Source organism: Perna viridis, chromosome 2 (assembly GCF_037379345.1).
Source record: "Perna viridis isolate PV_CMFRI_1.1 ecotype Kerala chromosome 2, ASM3737934v1, whole genome shotgun sequence".
Lineage (NCBI taxonomy): Eukaryota > Metazoa > Mollusca > Bivalvia > Mytilida > Mytilidae > Perna > Perna viridis.
The window spans coordinates 61,436,887-61,453,254 of NC_142446.1; the positions used below are offsets into that span (position 1 = coordinate 61,436,887).

The following is a 16,368-nucleotide window of genomic DNA, read 5'->3' on the forward strand; positions in this document are numbered from 1 at the left end:
TTAAAGGTTGTAATTTAATTTTAAAATACTCATACTTATTGTTCAAATGGTTTTCTTGTAAGTCAGTTGGCCTTAAAATAATTTGTTTTTGGTTTCAAAAATACCACTCATATTTATAATTCAAATTTTGATATACTATACACATGATTATTGTGTTTGCTTTTGTGATCAATAAGAATTTGCCTTTAGTGGATTTAATTCTGTATTGAACTTTTGCTATGGCTTGATCAGATATTTACTGTTGGGACTGTTTTTTTTTGGTTTTTTTTCAGTAGTATTTCTGTTTTTCTATTTGACTTATGATAAATGAGACCTGTAGACAACTATTTCTTGAACCAGTTAAACAGGTTAGCATTTCTCATTAAGTCACATCCTTTGAAAGCCAATCGGAACAAGAAATTTCATTGCTCTTAATGAAGATGTCTTCATCAAATATCCACTGACCTCCATTAGTTTTGATATTTACAATAATGAATTGTTTTTGCTTTTTTTTTTATAGAAAATGCGCTACAGTACCTAAACCCATCCATGCAACAAAAATTGTGATTGATCACAGATCAGTTTCCAATCAGTTATTGATCTATCAAACCAATCCATTAAACCTGTGATCACATCACGTGACCACAGAGTGGTCAATATATTTAACAGATTCTGTTGTTTGATTTGTCAATTTTTCACATATAACTATAAGGTGGTAGATTTACACATCAATTAATACTTTTATTTTACATTTGTTTTATATTTATCAGATCATTCGTCATTTTTCATAACAAAACTGCAATCATATTGGTCACCAGTCATTGGTTTTGGATTCGTCAGCAATCAATCAGTCAGCGGTCATCAATCCGTCAAATTGTTGCGTGGATCTGTTCAGGAACTGTATGACCACTGTTTATTTAATGCCACTTCATACCTTCATACATCTATTTCAAAGCAATCGAATACAGTGCAATGACATAACTGAAAAGACTGGTGCTTAACGGAATGTGTTCTACATTACCACATTACTATAAGGCGGATGTATATAGCTGGGGAGATGGTTATAATCAATTAGAAGGAAAAACACAGGGGCTAGTGCTTTAATTTTTTTTTTTTTATAAACTTTATTTCATAAGAATTGTCAATTGATTACAAAAGATTTGATAGACTGTGATATGATTACAATCATGTTTGTGATACCAACATTCGTGAATTGACGATTAAACCATTACATTATTTCTATTTTGTTTTATCCAAATAACATTTACATGTTAAAAACAGAGTTAGGGTTAGGGTTAGATGGGATAAATATGGATTTGGAAATTCATCAGAATTCAGGTCTGTTAAACATACCAAAATACCAATTTAATTGGACTGATTTTTCAAATTTAGTCCATAAAATCTCAAACTTGGTAGAAGTATTAACTGGTGAAATGATTTAAGAAAACAGGTCGCAGAGACTGTTTCATGGTTACCATGGAGACTGCAGGGGGGGCTCAAAGGGGCAGAAAAATGTATTTTTTTTTACTTTTTTTTTTTTTTTTAAGTTCAGAATAGTCAGTCACAGAATGACTTAAGAATATTTACTGCTCCGTCTAAAAATGACAAGGATTTTGAAGGGTTGTGAAATATTTTAAGATCTTTCGCACTGGAACAATATGAATAGAACAAAATGATGGGTCAGTATGCTTATTTTTCAGATATAAGCATATGAAATTTCAAAAACCCTGAAGAAATAAGAAGAATTTCAAAGAAACTTCTCAAATAACATTTTAAGGTGTGTTTAATGAAATTATGAAAAGTAAAGTGGAAGTCACTGGGCAAAAAAATATTGACTCTATTAGATGGATAAAACCAGAGGAGTCTAAAAATCTGACAAAATTGATTTTACATGAGCAGCAAGCATCCTTAAGGACAGGTATTGGCCATAGCTACTTCGTGAAGTACATTTGGTATACATATACTTAGTGTATCATTAAATATAACACTACAGCCATACAAATAAATGACACACACACATTTAATGGTAGTGTAAATAAAAAAATGTTTTAAAATGGTGCTCAATATTACATTGTCATAGTTATCTTTCTTTTTTCTGCATTTTCTTGGCGTTATACCCCTTTCACAAAGTAGCTAAGGCTTTTGTATATCAATATGTTATACTGTGACTGACTATTACGAACTTTTCATAAGGCATACTGACATTTAATATTTTATTTATTTATTTTTTGTATGTTTAGCAGATCTGAATTCTTCTTTTTCAAATCCAAATTCTCATTTAGATTTGCCTATTTCTGCATTTTGTTGGCTTCATTATTGGGTCTGGTTTATATCGAATATGAATGTCAATCAAGTATATTATTGGTATCTTCTAGTTTGATTTTTCACAAATTTTATTTTGAATCATAATATTAAATATGTATTATTGACAATGAGTTGTAGGTTTTCTTTTATATCAGCTTAGCAGGAACAAAAATAGAATTTGGCAAATTTTAACAAGTATAGGGAAGTGTCAGAGGATGCAGAAAAGCAAGTTCAAAGTTACAGTAGAATAATGGGGGAAAGTGAGTTATCTCCCTTTGAGAATGATATTGCAATGCATTTCATACAATTTATATCTTGAGTTACTGACACTTAAAAAAAGAAATGAAAGCCATTTCTGCATTTCGAATAAAACATTTTGATTCAGATTTCATGGAAAGACCCGAGTGTTTTTCCCACGATGATTCACCCACTGCCTTATTCTTACAGAGAATAGCACTTAGTTACATGTATGAAATGCTTACATCAACCATTAAATTAAAGAGTTTACTCAATAAAAATAGACATTTGGTAAAATTCATTTCTTCATATATCTTGCTACAGTAAAACTTGCCGAAACCAATCCCTGAATTAAACTAGCTAGTGGCTCCTTGGAGCCTGAATCGCTCACCTGGTTAAATTTTTGCCTTTTAAGGGCAATAACTAACAAGGAGTTGTCTGACAATTTTGACTCTATGAACTCTTTTGTAGGACTAATAAGTATCCTTTCATCAATTGAAAGTTTCATGCTATCAAAGTTTCAAGATTTTGTCTTAAAACTGCTAAAAATGTATAATTTATTGCCTTTCAAGGGCAATAACTCTTAAGTAGAAGTCATCCAAAAACTTTGATTCCCACAAATTTTTGTAGCCCTTATCATAAGGATCATTTCAGCAACTGAAAGTTTCATTCTATCTAATATAGTTTTTAAGATATTGGCTAAAACTATAATGAAGCATCATTTTTCACCTTTCAAGGGCAATAACTCTTACATGGAGTCATCAGACAACTTTGATCCCACAAACTTTTGTAGGCCTTATAAGGATCATTTTAACAGATGAAAGAATTTGGCTAAACCGAACGGGTTTGAAGATATATGAGAAAAACTTCTGCCTGACTCTTTTGTTCTATTTTTAGTGTCGGCAGTCATGTTTTTTCACAAATCAAAAATCTCTAGAACAGTGCCAAGAAAAATACCTTTAAATTCATGCCTTATTTGGTTCCAATCGGATGAGTAGTGTCAGAGGAGGAGAGTTTTGAAAAAAAATTGTTAACGGCGACGGACGCCAAGTGATTTCAATAGATCAGCCAGGTGAGCTACAAACCTGAGTAGGTTATACTTTTAAGTCTTAAATGTATTTGAAACCTGGGTAAACCGAACACTTGTCTAAACCATACAAATTTTACAGTAAAAAAAGACCGGTTTCACTGTATATTCATTTGTAAAAATATCAACACGATGACTTGCCCGTAATGATCTTGATTTTGCCACATCAAATAAAATTACAATTCATTGATAGTGATGATGACAATAAAACAATGCAGTACAGACGAATAAGAAACTTATCATGCATAATATACATTTACACAGGAGGTTGGAACCGTTCTTCTGGATCAAAACACTTGCTAAATAAAATTTTCTATCTGCCCCAGCTACATAGTATTGTAACAATTCACATACCCATGTAGATTATATATCAACTTCAGTACTGGTAGTTGATTGTTAAATGTCCCAATCATCAAGTTAACTGTGGTAAGTTGATTTTACTGGTAAATAAACTAGCTTCTGACAGCAGTGATCCCTTTCTCTTGTTTCGCAATATTTGTTCTTGAAGATTTTTTGTGAGCTTTATATAGACACAATACAACTAAACATATCAATAACAGAAAGAGTAGACCACCTCCTGCACCGCCTATGATAAAATCCAACGGGAAAGCGGACTTCTGAAGAAAAAAGAACTACATTGTATTTTAATATGACAGGACTAGAAATTGTTCGTGTCAAGTGCAAAAATGTTATGGAGATCTTGCTTTAATATATTTTTCAATGTTATATACATGAAGTACTCAAAATTGAGCAGAATTCTGTTAGAATTGATGGACTTTGATCTAATTGAAAACTATACAGCAACATTTTAAACATTAGTTGATCTTTCGGTTTCATTGTGTAGTATTTTCTACCATCGTCCGTCCATTTGTTTACACTCTTCAACAACCTTTTAATAAAGTTAATAATTTCACGGTAAATGTTTTTCATCACGAACGAGAGTGTTCTTTCTTTTTCCCCATTTTCCATTTTTATATATAGTTTCAGAGTAATTAGAACTTGGATAAATTGGACGGAGTCCGGGACATGTTATGTGCTTAAGTGAAGTTGTTTTTTTTATGCTTATATCTAATATATCACAACGTCGTCTCAATTCTTTCAATGTCTTGATACATTGATATTCTAATAATGTCTCCCTTGTTAATGGATTCCATACCAAGACAAACGTGTAACAAGTGGTATTAATCTTCCCTGTTAATGGATTCCATACCAAGACAAACGTGTAACAAGTGGTATTAATCTTCCCTGTTAATGGATTCCTTACCAAGACAAACGTGTAACAAGTGGTATTAATCTTCCCTGTTAATGGATTCCATACCAAGACAAACATGTAACAAGTGGTATTAGTCTTCCCTGTTAATGGATTCCTTACCAAGACAAACATGTAACGAGTGGTAACAATAAGAACATGTCCTGTTTGTCAAAAGTCTAATCCTTTGAGTGTGGAATCCTTGTACAGTTACTAGAGCTTCGTTTCATTAATGAATATTGTAATAGAATGAAAACTTGCTACGTACGACGGTTAGACGATTTCTGTTTCTTGATGAATATTGTAATAGTATGGAAACTTGCTACGTATGACGGTTAGACGACTTCTGTTTCTTGATGAATATTGTAATGAAATGAAAACTTTTCATATTTAGCGACCAACTGTCTTTAAGGGTTAAAATTAAAACGCTTACCTGCAGGATTTCTGGATCTGAAAAAAATGAGAATTTTTTTATTATTACTAAGACGTCTGCACCCCTCTATTATGGTATATGTCTAAAAGATAAGACTGACTTTTGTTACAGGTTGTTTTCAATTATTTTAGAAGGATATTCGTCACCATATGAGATGGGATTGACTCTTGAGACCATTTAAAATTCACAAGGTTGTCTCTAGTTGCCAAAATACCTGCAAGACCAAATGGTCCTCGACAAATGGTACTTTTCTGATTGATTGTTGGTGTTTAACGCCAGAGCAGCAATGTTTCAGCTATATCCGGGCGATGTACATGAAATGGATGATAAAATGAACAAGAAATGATGGTGAAATGAAAGATGGGATGGGACACAAGGATTATAAGGTCGACGAATTTTGATTGCCACTTAAAATATGGAGAGTGGACAGGGTCGGCCAATTTAGCATCCTGCGGCGGAGCGCGCAGTTTTCTACTCCTATCGAATGCCACATCAGGATTCTTTAACGTGCGAGGAACATGGCAACTTTCCCAACACGGAGCATCACTATGGTTTGCCGTCAAGTGTTCCGTGTTATGGCCTGACGACCCCAGCATACAGCATGCCAAAGGGTACCCCATTCCACCACCTGGGGCAAACAAACCAGTTAGTTTGTGGGCAGAGCGCCCTAGCTCCCGACCAGGATTCTGAGCACTATTTAGTCGTTTTTACGACAAGCTTAGCGTTGCTGTGGGTCTATTCTTTTGATACCAGGACCTGCACGGGCTGGTATTTATCTGTTTGACAGTTTGGGCGGACAGTATTTCTTTAAATATTTATCTGTATAACAAGAGTCAGGTTTTATCATTATTATCTACTTGGTAAACCATATAGACAAAATATTGACCCATATAACTTTTACCATTGTTATGTATTGGGTAGGGCCAATAGACAAAATATTTACCCGTATAACATGATAGACAGATTTTACCGTTTTTATATACCTGATAGACAAGACGGACCCTTATTACCGTACCTGATAGACAAGATAGACCCTTATTACCGTGAATAATTACCTGCATAACATGGTATACATATTTTACCGTTGTTATATGATGGACCCTTGTTATTGTAAATAATTACCTGCATAATATGATAGACATATTTTTACCATTCTTATTTACCTGGTAGACAGGATGGACCTTTGTTTCCATTAGAGCAGCGACAGGAATGCTGCATAAACAGGTTATAACAGGTTTCATTTCCATGACAAGGGGATGATGCACATTCATTTCGTCCTAAAATTAATCAAGGTTGTTTAGTTAAATATGTAACTGATATTCCTTTTTTATAATTAACTTTACATTTATTATTCAGAACAAATATAAACTTAAGGTTTTCAACACATACTAGTACTACAAGGAATAAGACTGGTTTACAGTCCCTTATTTGTAAACACGAATTAGCAATACAATATAACTGATGGAAATTAGAATAACAATCACAAGTATGCGTGATGGGCTGATCCCGAAAAAAATTAAGAAATTAACAAAAAGGGGGGATCAGACAATCAGTTGCCTTTTTTTTGGGGGGGGGGGCATTTTCACAAAAATTGTTTCACAAATTTAAGTTATCAAAGATACGGGGTCCTACCCCGAGACACCTCCAAGAGTTTAACTCTTACCTGCAACTATGATATTCACACAACGTCCTTGACTAGTTACTCTGCAAAAGTAAGATACTATTGTATATAATTCTTGTGAAACCCTCACAAAATTAATTACTCAGTAAGTACACCTGTAATTCCTCTCTCTCTCTCTCTCTCTCTCTCTCTCTCTCTAGAGAGAGAGAGCCATGGGATTATTTACAGGAACAGATTGTTTTGTGACCAACGAGAACAATATACATATAGAACCACTTACAGACAGCATGTAAATACTTGAATTTCATTTTTCAAATCAATTGAAAAAAGTTCTTGAATGCATAGGTATACCGAGTATAATATATCACTTTATTATGGGGTAATGTCACGTGATACCCTCTGTGCCAATCCAATGATAATTTGCCAACAGATTTAAGTTTGTTAAAGCTTCGCACACTTGCTATAAGGTAGTATCAATTTTAGGCTCAATTTCATTCGTAGTTTTCAAGTTGTTCTGAACTTTTACAATCCTCAATACCATTTAATGACGGTCACTTCAGATGTCATATTTCAAGATTATATGCATTTTCCACACAATTTTAGTTTGTTTCATATTTATAAGAGTACTTTCACTACAAAACATACCCCAATGGATCTACTCCCCATACACATATGAGAGTATCTCCTAGAATTTGATCTCTTGGTGTAAAATGACACTGCTCATACAAACGTGTGACGTTATGGCGTCCTCTGTCGTCTGATAGTTGATGGTAAGTACACCCATTTGGCCCACTGACGAGAAATGTCGTGTTTCTGTGAAAAAAAAAGATTTTTTTATTAAGCTGACAAAAATTAAAGTAAATCATCTTTTGCCGAAATAATACAAAAATCTGCATATTAATTAACTATTTTCGAGACTGCTGCTGTCTGGATATTTTCATTAACCCCACTCAACGAGTTGGGGATATTTGAGGGTAATATATTGTAACCACCTAGTCCGTATCATTTTTTTCGTTACAATTATCTCTGCTCTTCATGGATGGTTGATCTGGATGAGGCATACACTGTAAGCCATTTCAGTTGCGGGCCAATATCAACTTCCTGTACAAGTGGGGGTATACCCTTACGACAATGCATGCAACTTATGTTTACATTCTTCCATTTTTTTTTCTCTAGTTTTTTGCTTTTAATGTTCTGTTCTCTACGTTTCACTGTTGTTTTTATCTGGTTACTTATTACTACAGCTACAGCAAAACCTGTCTAAACCAAACCCTGAAAACTCGCCTAAATCAGACACTTTTAAAAGTTCGTTAATATAGATTTTATGTATATGGACCCTTAAAAAACGAACACGTGTCTTTACGGAATCAATTTAAAAGGGTTCGGTTTAAACAGGTTTCACTTTACATCCCTTAATTTCACGGTTAAGTTTATGTTTTAAATGCTTACCTGACATTGGCTGATTCTATATAAACAACATTCTCTAATTTTGGAAGATTAAAAGGATACGGTACCCGTTGATTCTTAGGAAGTGTTAATGGAACAAAATCCATTTCATTGGTGCAAGTTCCCGTACCACTAACAACATGTATTATAAACTGTAAAAGTTTTATTAGAACATTGTTTATTCATTGACTAATGAGATCTTCGGATTTTTGTTCTTACGAAAAAGTTTGTCAAAATGATTTTACCAAAAAGTTATATATAGTTTTGAATTTGATATCACTTAAAAAAAAACTTTTTTTAAATGTTCCAAATTCTTCCATTGAAGTCATAGAGATCTCGAAATTGGTGGTTGATCTACTGGAGGCTGTGAATATTTTGGGTTGAATTACCTCAACTTGAAGGCGCTAAGGACTGAAAGAACAGAACAGCTGTTTTGCTTTATGTACAGCTACATGAAACTTCCTATTGGTTTAGGAGGAGTTACGCTTACAAGACATATGATCACACTGATTGTAAGACAAATTGGACATATTAATTTCTATATACCCAATAACTTTGCTGGGATACTTCCATATACTGATTGAAATTCCTACAACATATTTTTCTTTGATTGTTTCGTACAACATTTCTTGGCGTAAGATATTTTGTAATAATGTGCTTTATTACGTAAAAGATAAGTAGGTAAATTGCAAACGTCACTTTACAGAGGACGTATAAAATAGTCTCTGCCGGCTAAGGACAAAGTCAATGGTTTCATGAACGAAAATCCTTTAAAATTTCTCCAGGTACATGACCAGGATGAATCTTGCGTCATACTTGACATATAGCTGTCCCAATATTACCCTTATCGCCTTGTTTATATCTTTCACACCTTATAAATCTCATTTACATGCAATATATCAAAAAATATTTGACAGTCACATTTATTAAATTTCATATATTCAGTTAGATTTCACGTCTTACCGAGTTGACAATCCACCATAGTAGACACTTGCTTGATTTTACTCACTTCCAGTGTGACGGATGCCGCTTTTGGAGCAAGATATGCTTATCTGGATCACCTAATGTCGCTCTCGGTTTGTTGTGCGAGTTCACACTGCAAGTGCTTTAGTTTTTTTTTTTTTTTTTTGGTGTGCTAGAGCTGTGTTGTGGTCTTTAGTTTTCATGTTTTGGCCATGTGTCTCTGAATTGTGTTTCTGTCTTTTTTTGTTTTTTTTTTTATGCTCAATATTTTTTGTCAATAATTCGAAGTTAGAACAAAAAAAACTAGAGTACACATTTAATCGCAAGTTAGTGTGAAACGTGTTTTAACTAAAAAGTGTTGAATTTTAAGATTTTAAGATTCATGAGATTGTATAAGGATAGTCCTACCGTCAAGAATGTCAGCTGAGGTCAAAGCCTTATCACTGTGAATGCTGGTTGTGTTTCTAGTCTTAATATTATTATCTGCTGGTCTAGAACGCGCAAATGATTACATTTGGTCAGCTATACACTTGTCTATCCTGCCTTTTTAAATGCAAAAAAATAGGTTCTGCATTTTAATTCTTATGGTCTGTCCATCTTTTTTATTATTCTTGCGTATTACTAGCCTGCATTTTTATTTCAAATTTCATCCTAGCCCCTTCAAATTAAAAAGGTATTCCCCTACCATAGTTTCGAAGAAACTTGTTCATGTATACCTGTAGTGGTATGGCACTTAATTTTGCCCCAGGTGATAATTTGTTACCATTGATGAACACATCATGTCGTGGAGAGTCCTCAGTTACGAGGGTAACTCGGTACTTCTGACCTGGGTGATATCCGTTAGCGGAAGTGACATCCACTTCAATGGTGCACGATTCCTGTAGTCAAAAGCATTTATCTAAAGTGTTGTTAGAACTATATCAAAGGCGTATTATGATTGTATACAATCAACCAACTTATTTATCTGATAAATCTTTAAATTCAGTGTTAGTTCAAATACGCAAATAGCCCTTCTATATCTAAATAATTTTGACCCTGTTCTTACCGGGTATATCATTAGTTAACACGTCTTACATCAAAATTTACGACCAAAATTCACAATTGACACGAAGATGCTGAATTTCTTAACACATGATAGTATATTTAATAAATTGAAATGGGAAGAAGGCGACATTGATAATGCTTTTGTCTGCAAAATTAACATATTTTTTTAATTAACACTATCCCCATTTGATGACGCATAAGTTAAATAATTATTACTTGTATGTACATTAGATTGCCAACGGTCATGGCACTGACTCATTCGCATTTTATGGTTAATATACGTCTTTTTTCATATTTTTTTAAATTGTAATTGCAATGTTTTTAAAAAGTGTATTTTGTGAAACAGAAAAGGGTTTCATTCATGTCTACGATATACAGACAAAGCTACATCAAAATTCGAAAATCAGTCGAGGAGGAAAAACCAGGCATAGAAAACGAGATATAAATACCAAACATACTGACATTAACGTTTAAGTTGTTGTCATTTAGAACAAAACTTTAAAATATAAACAACTCGGCGGGTGTTTCTAGAAAAACGAAGGACGTTACTCATTTACTTTTGAATCTAGATGCATGGTATTTTGGCCATTCCATGTGTTTGTTTTTGTTTTTGGTGTGTGTGTCTATATTTGTTGTCTAGTCGTTACCCCTGGATAATGTTCTTTTTGAATTACCGTTCGAATACTTGTTTCCTTGATTTCCCTAAGATGTTTATGTCATGATCTGTTTTATATTTCAAAAGAATGAGATGGACATATTGGTTCTTCAAAAGCTAAGTGATAACTTAAATCATAAGTAGCTGTCTTTGCAAGAATCGTGCAAAATCTGATAAATATGATACACCCAAAAAAAGGCAACACATTTTTTATTTTTGTAATTAAGTTGTTTTATGAGTCAATACTATGAACTAAGTAATTATTCATTCCAATCTGCCTGCTCTTAGGAGATTTGTATTTGAGTGTCATTTACAGAGTATCTCCCTTAATTTTGAAATCTACAGTGCATACTATACAATTTTTATATCCTAAGAACACGGATTATATGAAAAACTGAATGTTAATTTCTGTTTACTATGCCAATTCAGACAAAATATCAAAAATAAAAATATGTAGATTTTTACCCATGAATCACATTTTTCATGATTCTTAGCTGGAGTGCTACTTAACATTTTGTGAAAAGAACTTGTGTCATAAAACTATACCTGATCAAGAGTGGAACGGGGTATATTAGAGCATGCCTGTCCACATTCATGTGGTTCAGCCCACCGACAGGTAACTTCATCGTCCTCAGGATCTATGATAGGTATTTTTATTTCTGCCTTGCAACCAAAAAGAACCCTTCAAAGAATATTCTTTTATTTCACTAGTTATATATATACATCAAAGGTATTTTTCTATGTTTAATTAAGCAACAATACTTTTATTAACGTACCCAAATATCTAGGATACTTCTTTATTTATGTAATGCAGCCATGGCGATATAAATTACAAACTTGGCTCTGTAAAATAAATGTTACAATACTTCATTCTTTGTATTAAAAAAATATCAGTAAATTGGGTCGAATGGAAAAAAAAACTATATAAAAAAATAATGATACAAAATAAAAATTTTAAAGTGGAGTTGGAAATTTCTAACTAGTGCATGCAATCTCCTAAATCATAAAAAAACTCAAATAAATGAAGAGGTACAATCTTAAGTTTCTCGTTTCTTCTTCAGACTTTCATCATCTGGTTCGCATGTAAATTACAGATAAAACCATAGTTTGGGTTGACATAATTTGTCTAACAGATTTTTAAAAAGGTTTTTAGCACATTCGATTAAATAAATCTACATATTTGAAAAGAATACCCTCACCCAACATATGGAGGAAGTGGCACTACAGGACTTGAATTCGGTAAGGCCGTGTCGTTTCTGGTGTGAGAGAAAATCGTTGTTATTAGATGAACGTTGTTTCCTAATGACTCATTTGCCGTGGTAGACCATAGCACCGAATTAAAACTGCAAAAGTTGAATACCAAATCTGAATTCAATGGATAATGCAAAAGTCTTATCATAGTAAATTGCCAAACTAATAGATGAACGTATAAAAACTAAAACAACTAGAAAAACTGTGAGCGAAGGGTAATCAAGGGAACCAAGGTTCTAGCGGTAATCAAAAAAATGTAATCCAGGGATAAGGACCAGACATGGAAAACAGACATACACAACAATGAACATAAAGTAACTAAAACAACACACACAAAGTAACAAAAGCAAATGAGCAACTCGGACTCCACTAAAAACTGGGAGCATGGACCAGGTGCACTGGTGGGGTAAGCGTCCTTTGCTTTTCTAGAAACACTCACCGAGTTGCTCATAAAAAGTCAAGTCCGGGGTAGACGAAGCTATAACACGTTGAACAGATGGATACACCGTAACGATCCACGAGTTCTTGATGACGACCACAAAATTTCTGTTGGGATGACTTCAATAGTGTAGCAACATAACCCTGTTCCAGAAGCCTATTTGTTAGAATTCTAGCGCGATACAAAAAGTCTGCGTAGTCATAACGTATGAGTTGTGATATGAACACTCCATACGCCGGTGCTGAAGGGATGTTGCCAGAGCTCACTAAAGGTTACCCCGCTAACAAACACATACACTATATAGTCAATGTATTAACAAAAGCTTCTATCATAATATCAAGAGGTACGATAAGTATTTGTATGGAAAACTGTTAAAAAAGGCAAGGACGGACGTATGATCTCAAGATACACCTGTTTTCAAAGCAGAGGGGATAAAATAGGTGCAAGATTACAACAGTAATATAAATATTTGACTGAGTGACTACGAATGTGCTTCCGCTTTGTTGTATCTAATGAATATTGTTTGTGTGATTGTACTTGTATGTATTAACTGTGAGTTGATAAGTTCTAAAAAAAAGTATTACTTTACTTGAAATTAATTTGTTTATTTTACATTTAGTAGAACAAGTTGGACACAACAAGGTCTTACCTAAGTTCTAAGCTAGGTGTGTTTGGTATACCAATAGTGAATCTCCTTTCTCCTTGTTCAAAAGATGGATTGAGGCTTAATGTTGTCAACACGTAGTTCATATCAAAGTTACTGTTAGATCCGTTTCCGAATTTCAAAAATTGATTTTTGAACTGACTAGATGGGTTCATGCTCCCCACATTAGGTGTTCGACAGGGGTTTCCACAAGGCCCCTTACCATTCTCCCATGTTGTTTTAATGGTTAGTTGTATTTGCTGTAATGTTTAAAAAACCAAGACAAGGTGCAATATGTTTATTTATTGCATGTCAGTAATAAATTCTAACATTCGTTAAACATTGATCAGCTGATGTTATAGAAAATTATCTGGTATTGACGGTCAATACCAAAGTTCGGACCGCTACTTATTGGTGAGTCATTCCCCTTATGCAAATGCCCCAGTGACGTCACATCATTAGCAGACGACATAAATATGTCAGAAAACTACTACGAAATACGCTAAAAATAAAAGACAAAAAAAATTTTTTTTTAAAAATAGTATTTACAAAATTGAAATCAAGGGAACCATGATTGTGCTAAGAGCCTGCAATCAAGTTAGTTCTTTTGTTTTCACTTTGTTTGTTCCTAAAATGCATACGTGCATGTTTTTTAACAATATTAATACGATAAATTATACAACAAATGCTACAATCGTGACAACTAAACAAGTTAAAGTCTCAGATCATAATTAAACTGAACAGAAACAAAAGTATGGTCCTTCAAGGCAATAAACAGAATAGTGAATGATGGTGAGGACAATATCCCAACATGTGGATTGCCCGTGGGTTGCGATATGGACCAGAAAACTGATATTGCGCCTCCCCTACTGCTCAGGCAATATCAGTTATCTTGGTCCATATCACTACCCTTGTACACTCCGCATTTTGTGATATTGCCATTTCAGTTATTAACCATTCTGTCTCTCTGTCAGTATTTCTCGCTCTCAACACTAAGTACGAACTTTACGCAATCATTGATTATTCTCTCTCTCTCTCTCTCTCAGCACTAAGTTTGAACACTTATTCACCACTGACGGCTCTGTACAACCATTTGTTTAAAAAAATGCGATATGCATATATATATATATATATATATATATATATATATATATATATATATAGTGTATGGATTGTCTAAATATAGCTGAAATATTGCTGCTCGGACGTTAAACCCCAACAATCAGTCAATCAATTATATATATATAGTGTATGGTTCTCTTTCTAGCTGTCCAATTTAATGTTGCAAAATGTTAAATGAACGTTACATTAGCAATAGTAATGTGTAAACACCATCATAAGATTTATAAAACATGCTTAACAGCAACAAAAAGAACGACTTTTAAAGATAATAAATGATATTTGTCTTAGGTAGAAATAAAGTGACCATAATAGTTATGACACATAGTCTGAATTTGTTCTGATAAATGATTCTTATTCATTTCATATAAAGGTTCGTGCATGATATTAATTTATGTAGAGGATATGTTTGTCATAAACACTTTGATAAATGTGTTGTTATATTTCAGGAGAGTATCGAACACATTTCGGAGTTCATGTTTTACTATAGTTATCATGTGGATGATAAGGCAGATACAAACAAAGTAATTTGTTCACCTTCACCACAGACAGATCTATGGGGGTCGGGGGAGGGAGGTTGACGATTACATGTAGATATAAGCTGTAAGTAACTAGAACTTCCCACTTCAGGTCAGTTGGCAGCTGCACCCATCCTTTTCGGGATTTCTGGATCCACCACTTTTTGCTTAAGATCATATTAGATAATTGATAATTTTTAAACTAAAATGGTTTCTATCACTTGTTAAATCGTTGTAATCTAAATGCTCCTCTTCATATTGATAAGCCGTTCATAGATCTGACATAATAAATCTTCAATTTGGCTAATAAGGAGCCTAACATGTTAGGGTTATCATTTGGGTGCAAATCGCTTATCCAACTGAAGAATTCTGATACAACTCAGCCAAATAAGGAAACGTGTTTATTACATACAAATATCGAGTTTAAAACAGTAAAAAGTTCAAAGTTACAACAACAACAAAAAATATCTGCACTTTAAAAATCTCAAAATTGTGAGTTAAACTCAAAATTTAGATTTGTTTTAAAGTCGAAGTTAATACTTTGAAATAGTCTTCGCATGTGTCCTTTGTACGTTTCCGTGGCACATATATCGTGACCTAACATTTGTAAAAGAATGTGAATTCCCTTCCTGGGGTTCAAAAATTAATATCTGATGAAAATTTCGTTTGAACGGGCATACAATCAACAGTATCATTTTAACGACAAAATGGGACTGAAATGGTCAAAAGTAATAGCAGAAAATGCGCAAAAGTTAATAGCAGAAAAAAATGCGCAAAAATAATGACAGAATTTTTTTTCATTATACAGTGTCAAATAATGTGAACCAGTAAGAAAATGAAAAAAAAAATAAAAAAAAAAAAAAAGAGGACAATAATGCCTTATAACAAAGTATATGGGTAACGTGTCATAAAATATAGTTAGTAAAGTGGATTTTTATAAAAATGTAGTCAGACTTTGTACGCTAAAATGATCTTGGCAAAATTGTACATGTAACCGAAATTTAAAATATTTTATTATTATTATTATTGTTGAATTGTCATTTTAGATTATTTTGATGTTGGAAAAAAACTTTTTTCCTTTATTGTTAGTTATCTGAAAATATTGTACATATTTTATTTATCGAATTTATTATCAAAACTGCTTTTTAGAAGAACGCGAAATATGGAAGACAATGAACTCTGCTATCATCTGCTTAAAACAAAAAGTGTAAAACAGTTTTTTAGGCTGAATACAGTTGTGAATATATCCACCATTGATTTTGTTAGCTCAAATATGAACTTACTTTTCGTATTGGAATTGATCTGAAGCTTATTGTTCCACCAAGAAATTGTCCTGTAACTCCAGCAAAACATGAATACATAAATATACATATTAAAACC

The 16,368-nt window shown here is 33.2% G+C and overlaps 1 protein-coding gene across 1 annotated transcript; it reads right to left on the reverse strand.

Annotated features, from left to right (window-relative positions):
- Nucleotides 1-4,019: 4,019 nt before the first annotated feature.
- Nucleotides 4,020-13,527, reverse strand: LOC148626349 (uncharacterized). The gene is made up of 10 exons (XM_088571103.1): nt 13,358-13,527; nt 12,218-12,361; nt 11,565-11,700; nt 10,036-10,197; nt 8,360-8,508; nt 7,556-7,723; nt 6,953-6,993; nt 6,453-6,566; nt 5,290-5,306; nt 4,020-4,127 (listed from the first exon to the last, which is right to left on the reverse strand). Exons 1-10 carry the CDS (start codon nt 13,525-13,527, stop codon nt 4,020-4,022), a joined length of 1,209 nt encoding a protein of 402 aa, XP_088427229.1.
- Between the last annotated feature and the right edge of the window lie 2,841 nt (nt 13,528-16,368).